General features: G+C 41.7%; 1 protein-coding gene across 3 annotated transcripts in view; it reads left to right on the top strand.

Annotated features, from left to right (window-relative positions):
* The window catches only part of ARHGEF28 (Rho guanine nucleotide exchange factor 28), a 188,905-nt gene that overhangs the window by 113,283 nt on the left and 52,481 nt on the right, over positions 1 to 23,141 (top strand). For 2 of the 3 annotated variants that reach the window (XM_045021309.1, XM_045021310.1), the window contains 12 exons: positions 334 to 635; positions 4,421 to 4,610; positions 6,269 to 6,380; positions 10,180 to 10,222; positions 11,790 to 11,913; positions 12,960 to 13,086; positions 13,459 to 13,514; positions 15,230 to 15,281; positions 17,305 to 17,452; positions 17,542 to 17,663; positions 18,604 to 18,744; positions 20,415 to 20,665. In XM_045021309.1, coding sequence (XP_044877244.1) covers positions 334 to 635; positions 4,421 to 4,610; positions 6,269 to 6,380; positions 10,180 to 10,222; positions 11,790 to 11,913; positions 12,960 to 13,086; positions 13,459 to 13,514; positions 15,230 to 15,281; positions 17,305 to 17,452; positions 17,542 to 17,663; positions 18,604 to 18,744; positions 20,415 to 20,665 — 1,668 coding nt within the window. Of the gene's footprint in view, positions 1 to 333; positions 636 to 4,420; positions 4,611 to 6,268; positions 6,381 to 9,354; positions 9,436 to 10,179; positions 10,223 to 11,789; positions 11,914 to 12,959; positions 13,087 to 13,458; positions 13,515 to 15,229; positions 15,282 to 17,304; positions 17,453 to 17,541; positions 17,664 to 18,603; positions 18,745 to 20,414; positions 20,666 to 23,141 lie in introns of all 3 variants that reach the window. The other variant, XM_045021308.1, reaches the window with a different exon arrangement.

The following is a 23,141-nucleotide window of genomic DNA, read 5'->3' as shown; positions in this document are numbered from 1 at the left end:
CTAGGGGTCTGCATTGTATGTCTAAGATTTCCAAAGGGGTCTGTACCTCCATTTGAAATTTTTAGGGGCCCGCAAATGAAAAAAGATTGAAAACTGCTGCATTAGACTATGAGATTCCAACCCGTCAGTCCTGTAATTATGGAAGAATGACCCGGAGGCCTGAAAAACTTATTAGTCATATTAGTTTGTCTCCAATTTCTGTGCCACAGAAAAGTAATCAAGGAAAAAACGGTGGTACAGAGCAGTGTAGTTTGAAGAAAGATCAGTATTCTCTAGAGATTCATCGTTATTTACTTTTCACTAGCATTAATACATATCTACCTCATGTTCCAGGTTGGAGATTTGGATGTTAACTACGTTAACATAGACAGTGTCACCACTGAAATGAGCACAGATCAGACCCACTCATCCCTGACACCCAAGAGCTCATCATCTGCCTCACTTAAGGAAAGCAACCAATATATTTATGCAGAAAATGAAGATAACCAAATGGCAATTAATAACGTAGACAGCGTAGGCTCTCAGCCTTTCACTTCACCTTCAAATCTGTATGCAGCAGGTTCATATCAACCACTCAAGTCTCGTGGGTTTAATAAGGAACGAAGTCAACTTTATGCTGACATGAAAAAAAGAAGGTATGGAGTTGTTTTAAAGTATTGTCCGGAAAAGACTAAAATGTAATAATATGTTTTATTTTACACACACACACACACACACACACACGGTATTGCATGGAATTATACTGTAAGGGTGGGTTTCCATGACTTTGAGAAGAAGTGCATAGAGCAGCTGGAAGCACAGTGCCAGGCATGGTAACAACGTACAGCTCAATCAGAACAACTAGGCAAGTAGCTCTGTGGCCTGTGTGTAAGCGGGGGAATGGTCCCGCTATTGTGGGGAACTTTCCTGGCTTCTGCACTACCCCGGTGAAGTGGGCTAGCGAAAGGATCTGAGTCCTCGCTCCCACTTCCTTTACCCAGAGGCCTCCCTGCCCTTGAGGACTCCCCTTCCACTCTCCTGTCTGGCAGAGTTCTCGTAACCCCAACAAGGCTGGGCCCAGGATTCCTAGGGGGCTCGACCCCCAACCCTGCTGTGGTCACCTAGGACAGGGGCTAGGGTGTCCCCACTCCGGGGTACTCTCTCTGCACTGCGCACATCCCTGACCCACTGATCACATCATACAATTTAAAGCAAATACAAGTTATTTAATTAACACTTAATTTTAAAAAGGAATAAGGAAAAATGGGAAAGGTTACAGGAAAACACATCACCCTGCTCTGTGGCAGGGAACATCACAAACAGTGTCTCTGAAAGGTCAGGGCAGTTCACAGTCTGTTCCTTGTAAATCCCAGGCCTCCTTCTCAGGTCCTGGCTGTGCTGCAGGGATGCTGTGGGTCGGACACTTGCTCTGGCGGTGGCCACACACTCTCAGGCTCTGGGTGGTAGGACCCTTCTCTCCAGCGTCACCCCCGCCCTGTCAGGGTTATGATCCCCCTCCCAGTCTGGCCTGCAAGGCCTCTTGGCTGAGGTATCTCCCTGCGCTGGGCCCACTGCCCGGGGTCCCCCTCGCTCTCCCCAGCTGCTCACCGCACCCGGCTCCGGACTGCTTCAGCTCCAGCTTCACTCTGCCTCAGCACGGCTGCTGCTCTGACTTCAGCTCCCTGGACTGCTTCTCTGGCCTCTCTGGCTCCAGTTGCTACCACTCTGCTTCCAGGGCAGGGCTGCTCTGCAGGCTGCTTCTGTGACTCTGCTCTGAGCTCTCATCTGCTTCCTGGGCTGCTTGTCTGGCCCCTCTGGCTCTGGTTGCTGCAGCTCTGCTCCCAGGGCAGGGCTGCTCTCTCTGGGCTGTGCTCTGGCTTTTTGGGCTGCAGCTCCGCTCCCATCAGCTTAGCTTGGGGCCCTGTTCTCTCCTTAGCTCGGCCCCACTCCATTTGACTCAGACAAATCCAGCTCACACGGAGGACGGGACCCCCCTGGCCTCCTGACTCCTTGATTAGCCTGCCCGCCCTGTCAATCAGGCTGACCTGGAGCACTGGCCTCTCCACATTGTTCCTGGAGACTGTCAGTCTCAGGCTCCTGATTTCCCATCGACCGCTCCCTTTTTAGAGCTAGCAACCAAACACCCCCACTGAATGTTAGTAAGGGGGCAACAGTCCCCTTACATGTGCTATAAACGTTCTTCTTGAATTGGCCTATGGAGTCACATGAAGAGCCATTAAAACAAATTGTAACTAAGTATATTTCAGTTCAGAAAAATAAAACAAAACCTGGAATATTAACATCTCTGCTGAGAGAAAATCTAAAGTATCTTCAGAAAAACTGTTCCGTGGTCAATTATATCCCAAATTTTATGTGATGCTTTATTTAGTTCTGTATTTTTATAATGTGGTTATAAAGAGTTATTTTGGTTTTTTTCCTGTTTTTCTTTGGCTTTTGTTTCTTACAAACTGTAAGCAGTTTCTAAGCGACTTCATACTTCTTGGCCTAAATTATGGTAGGTGCTGCAAAATGTGACACCCGCTAGAAAAACAGAACCAGGTAACTATTAATTGTGTGACTTTTCACTGAGAAGTTTTTCATAATGTCATAAACCGTGAAAGTGAAGCATAAGCCAATTTATAATTGTTATTCTCCACTGAGGGCCTGTTCCAAACAGACACTAAAGGAATTGTGCATTCCTGAATGCATGTGACTTTTTCAGATTGGCAGTAATACCATGAACCCAAATCTCTGGTGTCTTCGGCCTGCTTTGTGCTGCTCCACTGGTAAAAAGCAGCCCTAAACTCAACAGGTCCAGCCACTGGAGGATTCGCCTACAAGCAGCTCTATGTTATGGTGGGACTAGGACCTGCTCCTGGATTGGGGAACACAAAGATAGTTTAAAGCTACCTTTACACACGCACCACGTTCTTTCTGAGCTGTGCTTGATGTTCCCCAGCTGCAGCGAGGATTTGTTCCCTATTTTAATGTCTGCTTCAAAATTATCCCTCCCTAAAACATTCATCGGGAGTTTTTCCTGAGTACAGATTACAGGATCAGATCAGGTATGAAGTAATACTACAGTAAAATAATACAAATTTTCTGTTAAATAATATCCTCATTCAAGGACCTCAGAGTGCTTGGCAAACATTAATAAATCTTCAACACCTTTGTGTAGGTCCTGTCTATATTGGAGAAATTTGTGCCCATGCAACTCCTAGTGCAAGTTACTGTAATAAGCCAGCATAGACTACGTCCTGCTTCACATAGGTGCAGTGTGTCTACATAAGGTATTTGCATAGTGTAACTTCATCAGCATGGTTGCAATGATGATGTTTTTCTCATGTAGACAGGGCCATAGGTAAGTATGGTTAACCCCATTTCACAAATGAGGAAACTAATACACACACAGCCTAAGTAACTTCTTTTTCCAATATCACATGGCACATTCGTGGCACATGTGGTGATGGATAACTTCCAGAAGTCCAATGATCAAACAGCTTTGGACTGTGTTGAAAAATAAATCTTTTAATTAGGTGAATTTTAATGCTGTGTGAAGGAGTTACAACGCTACTATTCCCAGCTTGGATCTGTAGTTATTGAGAAATACCATACATATTCTAAACGTTTTGTCCTGGAAGACTGGAATGTTATTGCAAGCAGTCAGCCATTCACTTCAGTCACATTAATAAAGAAACCATGAGCTTATGTATACAGATAAAGGGACCAAAAGATCGTAGAGAAACACTCCTGTGGTGTTGATACTGCTAGGAAGTCTCATTGTAATGTTATATTCAAGAACATCTGCAAATCAAACATTCTCTAATTGTTTTCATTTTTGATTTCGTGAGGGTTGGGGTTTTTAAGCTTTGTCACATTCCTTTATTTTTCTATCTTTAAAAAAAAAAGGAATAATTTATACACCTTAAAATCAGACTTACTCAAAAAGTGGCTTCTAGGAAACTCCTCCAGCATATCGCTGCTTTATGTATATATCCTGGTGGATTTTTCCTTCCACCCTCCATTCATTCCCATATGTTGGAGAAAATCATCTGAGAATTGCCACATTATATAGGCTGTTTGCACTTTTTCTTATCATGCAACTTCTTGCTTAAACTTGACTCTGAAGTTCAGAAGCAAAAGAGGAACAGATATCGAAGACCCTGTTTACTCTACAGATGCATTCAGGTAAGGACCCCTGGTTCTAAGCCTCTTGTATCTGGGCCTGATTACAACATGACCATGTTTTAAAGTATAGACAAGATACAACTGGAGTAAAGCCATGGGCATGATAAGGGGGGGACCACAAAGCTGAGAGCGGACTAGAGCATGACTAACCCAAGCACCATTTACTAGACAGTTCTCTTTGCTGGTTGCATTAAGATTGAAAGGTTGGTAATTAGATTGCTTTACATTCCATACATTTTGTTGTATGCTTTAGTTCTAGTCTTGATGACCTTGAAGTAGACAGTGGAAGTGAAGGGATTTCTGACAGATCCCATATTCGCTACCCTTCCCTCAATTCTTCAGTGACCTTGGCTGGCAGCAGGCATGAATTAGATTCTTCTGAGACAAGCACTGATCTGGATTATAGCATCCACAGGATGGACTCTAACAATCTGCAGTCAAAGGTATTTGGATATCATTTTGGTTTTGTTTATTTTGCTTTCAACTAAGTTGTTGAAAATATATAAGAATTTGTATTTGAAGGGCCAAATTCACCTCTCAATTATATTAGTATAAAATTGGATTAACTCCATAGAAGTCAACAAAGCTTTCCCCAATTTACACTGGTATAACAGAGAGGAAGATTGTGGCCCAGTGTATTCTCTATGGCACAAGAGGAAGGTTAGTGCCTTTGCAAACAAGTATTTTTAAAAAGGACAGTCATGGAGTTGGCTGAATTTTATACCTTGACTAATACAAGCTCCTTTCTCCGCTAATGCTTCCCACAGATATTCTGGCTACTGTAACTTCATTGAACCTTTGGCTATTTCTGGAAACATCAAACACGTACACAGAGTTCTTCTCTCTTTTTATTCAGAGGCATGAGAGAGTTCTTCTCTCTTTTTATCAAACAGATAAAAAGTCCTGGCTGCCACTGGGCTTTACCTGATTTTCATGTAAGGGGAGGAGGAAAGATTATACCAGAGGAAAAAAGGTTCAGCTACCAAACCTAAATGCAAGAGAGCTATTTTTAAAAAACATTGGTTTCTTTCTATCAAGCAGTTTAACAAAATTCTCAGTTGAAACATAAATGCTTTTCCCCCCAGAAGTTTTCCAACGTGCTCAGTAGTATTTATCCTGCAGAGCAACATACTGTTTTCACAATATTTTGAAACTCAAGGCTGCTTCAGCAAAGTTTTTTGCAACATGGAACTCTCTTTGCTGGAAGTGCATGATGGAAATTCCCGTTAGTATTTCTAGGTCAGGTACATTGTACAATGCACTTGTAAGGCAATGTCAGTGCTATCTGTGCCAATGATTTCAAATGACCATCCTCAGTAGGGGTGAAAAGTAGTTCAGTTTTCATGCAACAGTGACTCAGTCACATAGCGTCCTCTTTGGAGAAAAGACTGCACTTTATACTGCATATACTCATTGTTGGTGTCATGATGCAAGCTTCCATCAGATAGAGTGCAGACCATCACTATTGTTTCTTTCAGAGCCTTTAAAGTTGACTTCAAATCTGGAACTGAAAGAAACAGAATATTGTTTTATCTGTGAAGCCACCTGTGCACTTAGCATGTCAATAACATATCTGCATAGTAGTGAAAATATAAGGGTTTTTTTAATGCAAGTCCAAGTATTTAATGAACCACAAAAATCAGATGATGTTAGTTTGATTTAAATTCGCAAAAGAAATGGGCTTTGCACAGGTAATTGTGACTTTGCTTTCAAGGCATATCAATAACGGATCATTAGCTGGGGTAGGAGATTTCCACTCATGGTATCCAGGCACAATTAGATAACATAAGGGAAAGGGAAGAGAGAGGTTAATTCATTCCTCTGGAATATCCAGATCATGGCTGGAGACAGAATACTGGACTAGATGGAACACTGGTCTGTTCTGCTGTGAAAACGCTGTGTTCAAATACCGTCAGAAAAAGGCAGGGGAGATAACTGGCCATCTGGTATAGTAGAATCACTGTTCAGACTTTGGTCCCCACCAAATTGAAATAATTTAGGATTTTTCTTGCTCTAATTTGGACACATACACTTTCCTGTAACACCAATTGCCTTTCCTTAACATTAATGTGCTTTTCCCCTTCATTTTGATTTCTTCTAGGAATCGTTACTTTCTGGAATCCGGTCACGCTCTTACTCATGTTCTTCACCCAAAGTTTTATTAGGGAAATCTCGCTTTGCACGTGACTTCACAGTTTGTGATTCAAATGAAGGTGAGCATTAGTTCTACTCCATTTGTGTGTATGGAATGCCACAAACTCCATGCTTACTACAGGCCAAATGCTCACTTCTTTACGCAGGTCTGGATTGTCTCCCTGGGTGAAGAGTGGTCTCCTATGTGTGCAGCTCTCCATCAGCCCATGTGGAAGTGGGGCTCAGCTGCCTCCATATCATCCCTCCTGGCCCTTCAAAGGGCACTCTATGCCCTCCCACACTGCAGGCTCTGGACCTACAGAGACAGAGCTGCAAGGGAGAAGTGAGCAATCTGGAGGCGTGGCTAGGAGGGAGATGCACATTGCCCCTGCTCCAGCCCTGCAGAGCGTAGTCAGAAAAGATAAGGCAGCCTAGGACACAATTTTCTTTTCCAGAGTCCAGCAGAGAGGCCAGACTTGGTGCAGTGGCACAGGCCCTCTATGCACAAGGTCCCTGCATCCTGCAGATCCTTGGGAATCTGTGAGGTTTGTGTGTAAGCTGTGGCCTTTTCCACAGGTGGGGGAGCAAACACCACCCTCTTCATGGGATGATGTGTGAATTCATTGTGAGGGGATTCTCACAAACCTGCCTTCCCTCTGTTCCTATTCTGCATGTTTTATCATGGTAGGGATAATCTGATCCTCTGCTCCAATTCAGTCCTAACTCAGACAGATTTATGTTGAAGTTAATAGGTGTTTGAGAACTGAGGAAAACTTGTAAGAACCTTACAACATAGCCCCATGTTACATAATTGACTGTTCTGCTTATGTGCTGCCTGCAAGATGTTAAAAATTGTTTCTAGCAGCCTTCTATTTAAGGGTTGTTTGTTTGCTTGTTTGTTTTGAAGTTTAGCAAACAACCCAGGCCTTCCTTGGAGAAAGCTATGTAACATGCTACATTAGAAATCCATAAAATGATATAAAGTATGAGATATGTACTCAGACTTACTCATGATCACATCTCTGAAAAACAGTTCATTTTCAATGGAATCCATTTTCTTTGTTTTTTTTTTAAAATTACTTTTGGAATAAGAACAAACCTGATTTTCTTCCAAAAGGAATTCTTACTTAAAGCTATAAGCATGAGAAAATATGGGTTGGAAATGGTTGTGTAGTTTTTTTCCCTAATATGTGCTGCATCATTTAGGTAAAGCATTCTTATTAGAGTCATAGAGTCATAGACTTTAAGGTCAGAAGGGACCATTATGATCATCTTGTCTGACCTTCTGCCCAACGCAGGCCACAGAATCTCACCCATCCACTTCTGTAATAACCCCCTACTGAAGTCCTCAAATCATGGTTTAAAGACTTCAAGGTGCAAAGACCGCACTTAAGCATAACTTTGAGTATGTGCTTAAAGTGAGGCGTGTGCATAAGTGTTATCCTGAATTGGCTCCTGAAGCTTCTTTATTTTATTTAGGCCTGTATCCTGGGAAGACTCACTCACAGGTTTAACTTGCAGTACCATTGATTTCAAAGTTAAACACATGTTTAAACCTTTGCAGGATTGGGGCATTTTTCAGGTGATGCTTAGTAGCAGAATGCAAAAAACAGCAGCAACAATCTTGGTTAAAATGTAGGTGAACATTTTTTCAAATTTGTTGTTTTTTGTCCCTCAAATCCACATTAAAGCTTTGTTTCTACTCAGAACTCTTTTGTGCACTATCTGCAACATCTGGGGTGTTTACAAGTATTTGTATTGATTTTTTTTAAAATGTAACTTTATTTTTAGCAATTTTTCATCCTGCAGATTACCTGAGAAGTCTAAAAAAGCAGATGAGGAACAAGGGCGTATGTCTCATAAGATCTAAAGCCCTCAATTCAGGAAAGCACTTAAGCATGTGTTTAAGTCCTGGTAATGTCAATGGGACTGCAGCAAGTGCATAAAGTGAAGCACATGGTTAAGAGCTTTGCCCTAATCAGGCCTAAATCCTGACCTCCTATATAAAGTCAGAGTAAACTAATAGGGGTTTACCTGGGGCTTGTGAGAGCTAGAATCATCCTTCTTCCCAAGCTATGGGACACAAATAGTCACTTTGTAGCCCATCAAGGCTGCGGAAGTGTCTGTAGTCATTGTGTTCTCCAAGCATGGGGTGATTTGGCCAATGCATTTGGGTCATCAGTAGGGCTACGATTATGTCACGGACGTCACTGAATCTGTGACTTCCAGAAACCTCCGTGACATTTTCTGCCCCAGGGCTGGACTGCTGTCAGCAGGCAGCCCCGCAGCTCTCAGCCACTGCTGGTGGAGGCTCCCAGCAGCTCCTAGCCACTGGGCAGCAGGGGGACCCCAGAGCTCCAACTCCCCATGAGCATCTGGGCTCCCAGCAGGTGCCCAGCTGTGGCGTGGCTCCCCTCAACCCCCCAGCAATACAGCTGCTGCGGCAGCCGGCAAGGGAGGACAGGAACCCTGCAGCAGACAGGTCACAGGCTTCCCTGGATTTCTGTTTATTGCCTGTGACCGTCTGTTATTTTTACTAAAAATATCCCTGACAAAATCTGAGCCTTAGTCGTCAGGGATCTGCTGAGCACATTGTTGGCCCTCCTGCCCCATTGCTTCTGTCTCAGCCTCTCGCCCCCCACTGCAATATGTTCGCATGGACAGTGCTACTACATGGAACTACTCTGCAGCAAGCAAGGGAAGCAGAGATTTCCAGGTGCAACTTCTCAGCAGCTGGGAACTCCCACGGCTCCACTGCTTTGACGTCTTGTTTAGGATTTGGCCATAAATGAGGGTCTTGTAAAATCTGATCTTGTAAATTAAAATCCAATCAGAGTTTGCTGATTTGCATTTTTGAGTCCAAAAGGATTATCCCATAATAAGAGAGTTTCGTTCTTGCATCTTGAGGTACAATCTAAAAGTAGGAAATGTGCTGCATACTGCCATAGCAATAACCAAAGTTTTTAATACACATAGGAATAAAATGGCTACATACGTGTTTAAAGGAGGATATTTCTAGTATGTAACTGTAAAGAATTTGTTCCTGCTGTGTAGATGGTGTGTTCATGAACAGTGGTCGATCCCTTCTCCAGGCTATTTCACTCTCTAAATCAATGTGTCTGCTCCATCCCTGTAGTAAGTACTGCAATGGCAACCCAATGGTGCTAATTTGCATGAAGCTATCTTCATTTTTCCGTGGGAACATGGCCTTTATTTCTTCAGAAGAGCATCTTGTTGTACATCTTTGGTCTGACAACTAACTGAAATGTGATTTGATTCTCATTATGTACATGATAAAATATACTATCTTACTTGCTGAACTGCCGGGTATTTTCTCATATGGGCCCTTATTCAAGAAGGTACCTAACTTTAAGCATGGACCTAACTTTAAGCATGGGAATAGTCCCATTTAAGTCGTTGGGGCATGTATGTACTTAAAGTTAGGCATGTTTGCAGATAATCTCTACAAAACTAAATAACATCTGGTCTTGGAAATAATAGAAAAGAATCGTGTATGCGCTTTACAAAGAATCGCTAAAAAGCAAAATGAAAGATTGAACCATTAAAAAAATGGGTTGCTCAGAAAAAGATCAATATTAATTTTCTTTACTTCTTAAAAGCAATCCGTCAGTTTTCAAAGACTGGCATTCTCTGATGTTAACCCAGATCCAAGCAAACTCTGTCAAATACAACCTGTTTATTAAACGATTTGTATTATCCTGGGCAATACTGCTTCTAATAATTTTTGCTTTCTAAATTCCCAACCAACATGCCAGAATATAATGACTGAGCTTACATGCTGGTGGAGGTTATGTGTTTCAAACAAATAAATATCCCAATATAACCATGTTAGTTTTCATTAATTTTTGTGTTTTGTAGAACAACGAGCATACAGCTTGCCAGAGCAACTGAAGGAAAAAAGGTATTGACACTTGCCACAGATGAATTTCTGCAGTGTAATTTTTATCCATCTACCATTATTTACATGTTAATGCTACTCGTTAAACACTAGTAGCACACATCTTTGTAATGATCATCGTAATTCAAAAGTAGCAGACTCAAATAAACCAATAGATCATGTTCTATTGTGGTGCCTTTTACTAATGAAGTTCAGAATGCTTCTCTAGGATACTGTTATACTCCATACTAGTGTGAGAGTTGGATATAGTCTATAAAAATGTTATTTGCAACACATTTGTTGTCTGACTGTGCAACTTTAAAGTTTGGCATTTCTTAAGTCCATTTGGCATACACAACCATAACTCTCTCTGTTTGTGCAATAGTCTTTACTTCCATAACCACTTACTGTTTGTTGACTATAGTGTCATGCACTTTTCCCTACAACCCTTAAATGTAGGTGTGCTGCATCTACTGTTACTCTACACATTATTTTGTATGCCAAACAAATAAACACCATGAGAGCTGTGTATGTACAAGGTGCATACTGAATGAGGAGAGGATTTCCAGTTCATTTACTGTGCACATTAAAAAAACTTCAGAAAAAACCTGAGTGTTCATGTTAGTAAAGACTGTATTATAATGAATACACACAGGGGAGCAGAGTTACAGGTTCACAGGCAACCTTAACTGGCATCTCTTGACTTCTGAGTTCTTCATTTTGCAACTTTTATTGAAATTCCCTTTTACATTTATTTATTGCAAATGAAAATCAGTTGCATGTTCTGGAACTATGTGGCTGGATACCAGGGAACCATCCCGTTCGATGTGAAGCGCAGGAATCCAAATCCCATCTTCCTTTTAGTCTGGCAGTGATACTCCCAGCAGGGCCCACTGCTGTGTCATGTGCTCCATCTGATCCCCAAGTCAGGACAGCACTGTGGCTTTGCAGGCTGGCTGAGAGACACCTGTGCTCCAATGCCATCTAGGAGAGGAGGAGAGAAACAGCACATATCTGTGACCAATTCAGCAGGCCAGCCAGTATTCAACAGAGCACCTAAGCATGTGCTAAAATGCTGTGCTGAATTGGGACCTATGAGGCTGGCACTCATGCAGACGAATCCCTGGCTGCTGTAGCCCAAGCTGCTTATTTCACAGCTGACTGAGATCAGACATAGCAAGAAAAGGCATTAATATGGGAGCTACCCAAAGGAACATGCAAAATATGGGATTATGCATGCTGAGGGGTTTGATAACAGTATAATTATGGCAAACTTGCAATATAGTTCGCATTATGTACAATACCCATGCATGTGTTCATAATTAGTATTATGCAGGGACTAATGTAACTTTTTGGTTTGATGTTGACCTCTTTTTATGGTTTAAACCTGAATAGAATCATAGAATATTAGGGTTGGAAGAGACCTCAGGAGGTCATCTAGTTCAATACCCTGCTCAAACCAGGACCAACACCAACTAAATACATCCTGTGATTGTTAAAAGCAGTTTAAGCAGAATATCAGCCAGGTGCTGCTCCGTTTTAAGATGTTCTGTCCAGTGTAATGAACTGTATTAACTGATTTACATTTTAGGATTCAGGAGGAGGAATGGGATAAGTATATTATACCTACAAAATCTGAGTCAGAAAAATATAAAGTGAGTCGAACTTTCAGCTTCCTGATGAACAGAATGACTAGTACACGAAATAAGTGCAAGGTAATTTTAGATCTACATATAACTAGGTGCTTGTTAGCACAACTGAAATGCATTATAGCTTGGGATCAGATCTGTCTTGCCTGTTAGGTAAAGGTAAGTGGCTGATTTTTCTAATTATTTAAACTGTATTTATAAGACATTTTAAATTTAAAATTTATAACAAATATGTTGTCAGTGTCCTTGTATAGACAAACAATATTGTTCATTTTTAAAAGTAACATTGTTTTCACAGTACTGAATTCCCTTGCCACTTTTTAATTATTATTACTCATTCGTGTCTTGTGATTTAGCTGAAGTTTAAAAGTCTGCAGTATATTTGGAAAAAGTTTTCTTACTTGATATACAAAGATAGAAGTATTAGAAAGTGTATGTCTATTTTTCTTAGTATCCACAGTAAGGACTTGATTCAGTAGTCTTTACTGTAGCATTTACTCAGTTGAGTAGTCCTGTTGAACTTAATGCATGAGTAAGTGCTGCTGAGCATATGTGAGTTTTAGAATCAGGGACCAAGCAAAGTGCTAAATGTAACCACAAAATTAGTTGTGAAAAGTAAATGAGATACCTTCAGTGTTTCATTTTTAATAATGTAAAGTCTATATTGTTCAATGTATGTCTATGCTGGTGAGCACTTACTCACATAGTAATTCTTTTAATGTTAACTGCCGGGACTACTCATGTGAGTAAGTGCTCCCAATGTGACTAAGTGTTGCACAATGTAGCCATAAGGTGCTATTAGTAACACAGGAAAGGAAACTTGTTTCAAAAATAGATAATTTTTAACCTAGCAATGTCCCTTTGAATATCAAAAACTGAGTTGTAAAAACTAATTTTAAAACCTACCTTTAATTACAGGTGCACGTACTTGTATATCAGATTAGATTAATGCAGGCACACATCCCCACTGTCTCAGTTGTTACCAGAGAGAGGAGATAAATATTTTAAAATCCATTTTCTCTTAAGAGAAAAATGTTTTAAAGTTATAATATTATGGTGATTATTTATCTATTTTAATCTCTCTTCTTTTGCCTGCTCTGTTGGATCTGAAGACAAAGAATAAGGATGCCAAAGACAAACTGAACAGACATCAGTTTATAACTGGGAACTTCTCAGGCAGTATCCTGTGTATGGCATGCGACAAAGCCCTCTTAGGGAAAGAGTCATTGCAGTGCTCTTGTAAGTAGCTACTGTCTTTTATGTAGCTTTTATGTAACTTTTGAAAATCTGCAGCAGGATACTTGCTTAATATTCCATTTCAAGAGCAACATTATCTGGATTTGAAGATGCATACTTCTCTACCTAGTCAGCGAGGGTCCCCAGGCCTCAGGGACAGGGGACAAAGATGATGGCCACTCGCTTCACAAGAGACTCCTGCCAGTTGATTCCTGAAAGAGCCCTGGGGAAAGATAGGAGAAAAATTAGAGCCGTATTTGTGGCTATTCAGTGTGTGGGTCTGAAGGAGGAAAAAGGATGAAGTCCCAGATTAAAGTGCACTACGGTATTTGACCCCTTTCAGTTTCAGGCTTTGAGATCTGTTTTTCCTTTCAGATTGCAACACAATTGTGCATAAAAACTGTAAGGATTGTGCTCCTGCATGTACAAAGGTAACTTTCTATGCCTTACTGTTCTTACAATGGTGGTGTAGATATTCTCTCTCTCTTATTTTTTAAATCAATCTCCATAGTTTCTTCTATAGTGATTAGCATGTGCTGTACTTATTCAAAGTGTTTGAACGGTACCTTGCCTTTGTAGGCTGCTTCATAATAGGTTCATGTTGATTGACTTACTTGTTATATGGAGACTTAGAAATAATTAGTTACTAAAACAAACAGGATGCCACAAAATGAAGCTGAGAAAGAAAACAGTGCAGAAATGATCCAACCAAGTGTCTGTACACAAAGGGCTGAGGGAATGTCAAATAAACATTTAACGCAACCAATAGCAATAAACAGTGTCCTTGAGCAAATACTTTATAAAAGGAGTGAAAACAGGTAGGGTCACTTCCTTTATATCTCTGGAGCGTTGCAGGATAAATTGGGATAATTAGTTCGATTTGCATTTCTAAGGTGTACTTAAATGGGGCGACCTTGAGGAACCATTGATTTCCCCTGAGCTATATCATTTCAGTGCTTCTGACCAGGGCGGCTGCTTGAGGCGGCATGCCGCGGGAGGCGCTCTGCCGGTCGCTGGGAGGGCGGCAGGCAGCTCCGGTGGACCTCCCGCAGGTGTGCCTCCCGCAGCTTCGGTGGAGCATCCGCAGGCACGCCTGCGGGAGGTCCACCGGAGCCGCGGGACCGGCGACTGGCAGAGCGCCCCCCCGTGGCGTGCCGCCGTGCTCGGGGCGGCAAAATGGCTCGCGCCGCCCCTGCTTCTGACAGTAGGCAAAATCATCAAGTAGAGCTGAAGCATAGCGGAGCCCCCTGGAGTGTAATAACCAACATACTTCAGTAGGTAACCCCCAATTAAAATGACGGCTACATTTTCAAAACTATACAGTGAAGGGGGCTTCTGTTTTTTAGGGACTAACAAGTGATTTGCACTGGAGTAAGCCACACCAATGCAAGTCACTTTTCAAACTGTTGCAGTGCATATAAACAAGGGATTTTCACCAGTGTGGCTATATTGGAGTAGCTATTGCAGTGCACAGATCTTCAGGGTAAACATGCCCAACGTTGCACTTATAAAACATGCATTTTTTATTTGTCTTTATCAATGTACACCCACTGGGCAAACTTACAAAAAAGATCTAAAACATAAATTATAATGCTAAATCAGCTGCCTCTAACAGGTACTATAACTACTAGGACTGATGGATATTTACCAGGAAGAGAGAATATCCCCAACCAATCATCAAGAGGATAAGAGAGGAAAAACTACTTACTTGCTTTCCTCAAATGCAACCCTTGTTTAAGCATATGAGCCTTGTACAATGTAGCAAAGGACACACATTCTGGCTGGGACAGACTAACTTAGAGTCAATTTCCTGCCTCAGGTCTCTTCAAACTCATTTAAAAAGTATAGCCCTACATGTGTAATTGTTTTCTTTAAGCCCTAACAAATCATATGCATGTTGCAAAAGAATAATTCCATAACAACATAGTAATTTGAAAGAAAATAAATTGAATTAATTCTGTATGATAATGTGGCTGAAATTCATTATCCTTTCACTTTGGTTTGTTTGTCAGTAGCAAAAATTCAGGATCATAATGCAGTTTGCTTGAGGGCTCTTCCAGATGATTATATGAAAGTAGATTACTGACTATTCAGTGTGTAATCAGCTGTTATTTCATTTTAATAAGATGAAATTCTTCTTTACCAGAAACCCCAAGAGAGATATCATATTAAGACGAGACCACAAGCTGTCCTAACAAGTATGTATTATACTAAGCAAGCAAGCTAATAGGCATAAACCTGTCATTTTAAAGTTTAGTGTGTTGCCTGATTAATAAAATAATAGGGAAAGTATTATTCACAATTTTGTATGTGTGTGTGAGCACTTTACCATGTGACTCCCATATCTACAGGAAAACAGGTGCATTTGTTAGTATCTAATACATATAAGGTAGGATTTTCGAAAGCACTCATCATTGCACTCATCTCCCATTGAAGTCAATGACTTCACTGCATATTAAGCAGTGTGAGCTGTTGTTTGTCTGGTTGGAAAAGGTGTGTGCCCCTTTAAGGGATAGAGAGTGACTTGCTGTGGCAGCTTCATATCTGGTTAGCATGGGGATGTTGACCTATTTATAATAATAATAGGAGATGTACCTATTTCCTAGAAGGGACCTTGAAAGGTCATTGAGTCCAGCCCTCTGCCTTCACTAGCAGGACCAAGTACTGAATTTTTGCCCCAGATCCTTAAGTGGCCCTCTCAAGGATTGAGCTCACAACCTTGGGTTTAGCAGGCCAATGCTCAAACCACTGAGCTATCTCTTTCCCTCGCTGTCCCCTTCCCCAGGTGACTGAAAAGGGGTTGGGGATTATTTAGGTCCATGCCAGTGCAGGAAAAGCCCTCTTTTACCTCGACCAGGAGAAGCAGCACTCACCCTCCCACCCCTGGATGTAGATAAATACCAGGTTTTGTCATGATCAGCTGTGGGCATTACACTAGTCACCCCTTTCTCTGGGGGCTGGGAAGGAATTTTCTCTCTCTCACTCTGCCAGATTGATCAAGGTGGGGTGGGTTTTTTTCATCTTTCCCACAGTTATTTGGGGGCTTAGTTTGGGCATAAATTAATTGAGGGTTAGGCTGTGATGTCACAACTCTTTATGTACGCCTGGGGCAGATGTCCAGTGCAGGTATTCTCAAAGCTGGTCCGCTGCTTGTTCAGGGAAAGCTCCTAGCGGGCCGGGATGGTTTGTTTACCTGCCGCATCCGCAGGTCCGGCCGATCGCGGCTCCCACTGGCTGTGGTTCACCGCTCCAGGCCAATGGGGGTGGCGGGAAGCCGCGGCCAGCACATCCCTCGGCCCGCACCGCTTCCTGCAGCCCCCATTGGCCTGGAGCGGCGAACCGCGGCCAGTGGGAGCCGCGATCAGCCGGACCTGCGGACGCGGCAGGTAAACAAACCGGCCTGGACTGCCAGGGGCTTTCCCTGAACAAGCGGTGGCCCGACTTTGAGAAGCACTGCTCAATAGGGAAGGGATACAGTGATCAGACAAAATGGATTGGTAAAGGATTTAAAGGAGGTATTTTTTAAAGGAGCAGAAACGGGGGGCGGGGTTGGGCCTCCTATGACTGATGCAGCAGAGAGTCAACCCCCACTCCTTTATACCCCCCCCCACCTCATTTGGAGGATGGTTGTGAGTTCCCAACAGGTTGGATGGGGACCAGGATGGGTGAAAGGGGAGGGCTGACAGCAGCACCCCGCCACACCAAGTATGTGTAAATGATTATGGAATTACCCGGACTGCCCAATTTTATCTGCCGGTACTCCCAGACATTTAAGAACAAAATTGTGGCCTAATTAAATCACATCCAATGTCTCCTGTCCTTCCTCCTGCATACCTGGACAATGGAAGTTTTACCACTGTGAGAGCAGTGAGAGCAGAGGAAAGCCAGTGTTGAGTGCTTTTGAAAATCCTCCCCATCATGTACCCCAATGTGTGGCTCAACCATGTGGCTGAACAAGGTATGGGTGTGATGTAAGTGTGTCCATGGCTTAAGCTTGTTCTCTAATTGACAGCGTGGGCACCAAAGCCACTCAGCTTCACCTTGTGGCTTGTTTTTCCATCCCACTCAGAAAAGAGCACACTGCTCTTTCATCATAAGAGAATATGCCCAGTGGCCTGTATTAATCTATAAGAGAATTGTGTAATATTTCATGGTGTAGTCATACGAGGCAATAACATATGAGGTTTTCTATAAGACTTACACATATATTTCACTTCACAGATTCATCATTTAGAGACATTCCTCAGCCAATGTTCTCCTCAATGCATCCGTCTTCCTCAATGCCCATTGGACTTTCTGCTGTAAGGAAAGAAGTCTCACAGCAACCTCACTCTTTATCCAAAAGTGTTCCAAGTGCCAGTTTTGAAAGGTAGAAGGCAGCTACCAGCACAGTATGCTAACTAGATTATTCAGCATTCCTAAGTGAGTTGCTCCAATTAAGTGCTTTTCTCATTGCAGAAGATCTATGCCATCTTCAGACCAAGACACTGATAGTAGCAGCTGGATGTCCAGCTCACAATCTGAAACGCTGCTACAATCTATAGGGACCCTTCCATCAATGGATTCTTTTGTAATGGAAGGTGAGAAGGAAACTGAGAAATCTACATGTTATAACCTATGCTGCAAAATGCAAAGTAGAATCATTAATTAGTATGTCTAAAAATACTACTTCCTGCATCAAAAGAAGATACGTGTGTAGTAACTTAATTATGATTCTGACCACCATTAAAATGACGCCATCAGATAAATGAGAATTAAAATTTGACCCATAATACCTTGCAAGTGGGTCTAAATTAGTGATGAACTCTTTGCTAATTTTAAGTGTTTGGTTTTTTAAAAAATTTTTGTTATTAAAAATTAACAGATAAAAACATTTGTCCTGGGCTCTCCACATCCTTGCCACTAATTAAAAATATAATATAATAGAGATTACAAAACCAAAACAGCCTCATATTTCTTTCTGGCGATCAGATAGCCAGCCCTCTCCTGCCCTCACTCAGCACACACATTACAAACAGTATCACCCATCACTCATGTTCCTCCCACAACACAAAATCCCACCTCCCAACTGCCCTCCTCAACCCACCATTCATGTCTGGAAAGTCAACAGATATGGGCTATTTCAGAAAAGGGGTGGGGGTATGAATTCCAGAGTTGAAGGGCATTCACAGAGAGAGAAAATCCAGCACAAGGAATCTCCTGTTGGGCGCACATAAATTTGAGGCACCTCAAATCAGAGGGCACTTCTGAGGGGGTATTTCAAACAATGGATATTCCCTCTGATCCCCAAATCTCTGCTTGCCTCCACTCTGTTCTGTTTACATTTTAATGTGTAAGGCTTCGTCTTTTCATTTTAATCTTTTCTCAGTACTGGTTAGAATCGTTAAGTAAGGCTTACCTCAGTTCAGCAATATACTCACTGCATGAATAAACATGTATGCACATGAGGATCTTCCCTCGCCGTGATACTGCCAACCTGTTTGTGCGACCAGTGCTCACAAGGTTTTTATTTTGTCATAGATGATGTGGATGCCTCCCTGTGGACTGACCTCAGCACAGAGTCACAGGAGTTTGAGGCAGAATCTTGGAGTCTTGTTGTGGATCCAGCATTTTGTAGCAAGCAAGAAAAGGATGTTATCAAAAGGCAGGATGTAATTTTTGGTCAGTGTTTTAATTATTTTTAAAAAGTTGAAAATAACTTGGCACAGGTAATAAGGTGGGATACACAAGTCATATAACTGGAATAAAATGCTCAGTGCTTAGATTTTAATATGAATAATGAAGAATATTTAAAGACTATGTTGTCACAAATAATAATGTAATGTCTAATAATGTAGAGCTAACAGAATATTGAAGACAATTGCCTAAAAATATTCATTTGGATTTGAAAGTTAATTTCAATTTAACCATAGTCTTGACCCATTCATGTCCACCTTCTGTGAACAATTGAGTACTGAAACTTTACTAGCATGTATATTCCGGAAAAGTGAATTTTAAACTCAAATGTGGGAATGGTAATGAAAAGCAAATTTTGAATTATATACTTAATTATAAAATTCACAATTTGCACTGTTTGATAGATATGATCCAGTCAGGGAACAGAAATTATACCATATGCCTTATGTAACTAACCAACACAACATGAAATAAAAATAATTGTGATGAATTGTTTACGGATGAGCTGCAGACCAAAGAATTATTTGCTAAAGAAAGTTACAAATAATTTTGAGTAAATAATACATTTGAGAAGTTCACAACTTTTCCCTAACAGTTTGTGGGGGGGAAAAGTGACATGAATTCCCTAAATTACTTATTGCAAATTATTTCCTCTGTTCTCTTGTTTACTTACCTTTTATTCTTCAGAAGTCAAAATAAAGTTTCTAAAATGATTAAATGTTCAGTAATAAATAATAAAAAGTGCTTTGAAAGAGAAAGCTAGTAGGTATCTGTAAGAATAAAATATCGAAGATCAACATTCAGACTCATAGATAAACTGAAAATAATAATATTCTTTGCAGAAAATCGATCTTTTTTTAAAAAACATTCTGGGGCCAGTTTGGAGATCCTTACTCAAGGTTTTATTCAGTTCTTACTCAAGTAATCTTCCAGGGACTTCAGACTCACTGAATGAGTGATGCCTGTGTATTAGTGTGCAAACAGAGCAGACTAATGTAAAGAATCTTGGTATTCAGTTACATATGATTCCTAATGTTTACTGCTAGGACTTGAGAGATTTAAGTTTAATGTAAGTTGTTAATATTGTAGAGGTTGGGAGTTTCCATGTTTGAGTTGACACACTTTGCATTAGTGCAGCATATTGGAAAGTTCTAACTTTTTGGTGCTAAAGTCAAACTATGGTGAATAATTTAACAAAGGACACGGTTCAGGCAAGAATTGGATTTCGATATTTTTGACTGTGGCTTTGCTGACTTGGTCTGTGATGCTGTATTGGTCAGCATAGTGCAGTAGAGGGAGCCAGAGGAGCTTTTTGCAAAGTAGCTGCATAGAGACACCCGCCTGTGTGAAAATGGTATTCTGCTCTCTGCATGTGTTCCTGCATGCAAACACCTGCATTGTCCCCTTTGTTCTCTGCCTCCTTCAAACCCAAAACTTGTGCCATGGGGCAGAAATGGTAAAAGAGGAAGTGGGCTGGTTGGAGAGCACATGTAACATAGCTGGGGCTGTTTTGTTAGTTTTAATGCTTATCATGGAAGAAATTGTATTTATGTCCATATATTTGAATGTAAAACTATGTGATGCACGTCAAATAATGTGATGGAAAATGTCTAGTTGGATTATTACACTGCACCATCTTCCTTTTTAAACTACAGAGCTGATGCAAACAGAAGTTCATCACATCCACACCCTCTTCATTATGTCTGAAATATTCAGGAAAGGAATGAAAGAAGAATTGCAACTAGATCACAGCACTGTAGACAAAATATTTCCCTGCTTAGATGAACTGCTAGAGATTCACAGGCAATTCTTCTGCGCTATGAAGGAGAGAAGACAGGAATCGTGTGAGGGGGGAAATGAGAGAAATTTTGTAATCAACAGAATTGGAGACATCCTTGTGCAGCAGGTAAAGAGATCAGCAAAATTAAATCTTCACATATTCAAGGCCAAAAAAAGATATTTGTTGAGTTCAAAATTTTTGTGGGGCAGGGAGATAACTAGATCTCTTAGGATTGGCTAATAGGATGCAAAGATTTTCATTTCTTGGTTATTGCTTCAGATTCTTGTAGTGTGAGAAAATTGATGACATGGTGGGAAAAAAACCACTAATGACGGTTTTCATAACCTTATTTGAGTATTGATGGTCTGAGTCAAGTTCATAGTGGATAGTTGCCCCCATCACTTAATCTACCACCAAAACTGACACTAGCTGACACAGTTGTTAGAGAGACAAAGGACTGAAAGAATGAATTATCCTCTCATCTCTTGAAGAGGGTCTTCCAGAACAGTGTCGATATATGTTGGCCAGGGTATATGGGGCAGCTTGTGCTACTGCTGCATGTGTTGACCTGTACTTGAAAGAGGGTGAAGTAATATCTTTTATTAGACCAAGTTCTATTGGTGAGACAAGCTTACACAGATTTCTTCAAGTCTGGGAAATGTACTCACAGTGTCACACCTAAATACAAGGTGGAATAGATTGTTTAGCATAACGCATATTTTAAAGGATCATTCAAGGTGAAGTGACCCGTTAGCACCTCTCCAGTCATAACGAGGAAAGGGGAAAAAAAGCTGGCGGGGAGTCGGGGGAGATAAATGGGTTGTAGATTGGATTTTTGACTCATTACAACAGTGTCTTTATTCAGTCCCTGATTTTTAGTATTTAGCAAAGAATCTAACAATCTACCAACCTCTTCATGGACCACCTTGAAGAATTTCTGGACAAATGCACCACAGAACCAATGATATACCTGAGGTACATCAATGATATTTCCATCCTCTGGCTAGATGACCTAAACTCCCTCATAGATTTCCACTGCAACTTCAACAACTTCCTGGATATCATGATCAGCTTCAACAATAGAACACTAGAGATAGCTATATACAAGAAACCCATGGATCACCACACCTATCTTCACAGATCCATTAGCCACCGTAAACACACCAAGAAATCCTGTTATCTACAGCCTGGCACGCAGATATCATAGAATATGCTCTGAGGAGAAAGTCTGGGGTATATACCTTAACACATTTAAAAGCACCTTCACCAAACAAGGATAATTCACCAGAGAAGTAAGTAGCATCATAGAATGGGCCACCCAAATACCCTAAGGGTATGTCTACACTATGAAATTAGGTCGATTTAATAGAAGTTGATTTTTTAGAAATCGATTAGATATAGTCAATTGTGTCCCCACTAAGCGCATTAAGTCGGCGGTGTGCATTCACAGTACTGAGGCTCGCGTCGACTTTTGGAGTGTTGCACTGTGGTAGCTATCCCACAGTTCCCTCAGTCTCCGCTGCCCATTGGAATTCTGGGTTGAGCTCCCAATGCCTGATGGGGCAAAAACATTGTCGTGAGTGGTTCTGGGTACATGTCGTCAGCCCCCCCCCCCAACCTCCTCCTGTGAAAACAACGGCAAAAAATAATTTCTCACCTTTTTTCCTAGGTTACCCGTGCAGATGACATACCACGGCAAGCATGGAGCCCGCTCAGCTCACTGTCACTGTATGTCTCCTGGGTGCTGCTGACAGATGCGGTACTGCATTGCTACACGGCAGCAGCTCCTTGCCTTTGCAAGTTAGCAAAGACGGTTAGCAGCCGTATTGCACTGTCTGCTGCTGTCTCCTGGTTGCTCCTGGCCGACCTCGGTGAGGTCTGTCGGGGGTACCTGGACATAAATGGGAGTGACTCCAGGTCATTCTCTTCTTTAAGTTTCGTCTAATGGAGATTCAGTCCTGCCTGGAATATCATGTGAGCTGGAGGCTTTTGACTCAGGTTGCTCTCCCAGCCGGCAGCACCACGTGGTCGCACCTACCCCAGCCTACCCCTTGCTCCCATGGTTCATGAAGCCTGGACAGTAGTAAGGAGCAGTTCAACTATAGGCTGAGCAAGTTCAGAATGGTGGTAGAATGTGCCTTTGGACGTTTAAACGCGCGCTGGCACAGTTTACTGACTCAGTTAGACCTCAGCAAAAGCAATATTCCCATCATTATTACTGCTTGCTGTGTGCTCCACAGTATCTGTGCGAGTAAGGAGGAAATGTTTATGGTGGGGTGGGAGGTTGAAGCAAACCTCCTGGCCGCTGATTACGCGCAGCCAGACTCCAGGGCGGTTAGAAGAGCACAGCAGGGTACGCTGCGCATCAGAGAAGCTTTGAAAACCAGTTTCATGACTGGCCAGGCTACGGTGTGAAAGTTCTGTTTGTTTCTCCTTGATGAAAGCCCGCCCCCTTGGTTCACTCTACTTCCCTGTAAGCCAACTGCCCTCCCCTCCCCCCTTTGATCACCGCTTGCAGAGGCAATAAATCATTGTTTCAGATTCATGCATTCTTTATTAATTCATCACACAAATGGGGGGATAACTGCAAAGGTAGCCTGGG

This window comes from Mauremys mutica, chromosome 6 (genome assembly GCF_020497125.1).
Source record: "Mauremys mutica isolate MM-2020 ecotype Southern chromosome 6, ASM2049712v1, whole genome shotgun sequence".
Taxonomy (NCBI): domain Eukaryota; kingdom Metazoa; phylum Chordata; order Testudines; family Geoemydidae; genus Mauremys; species Mauremys mutica.
Note: the sequence above shows the minus strand (reverse complement) of the source record. Positions and strands in the feature narration are given on the sequence as shown.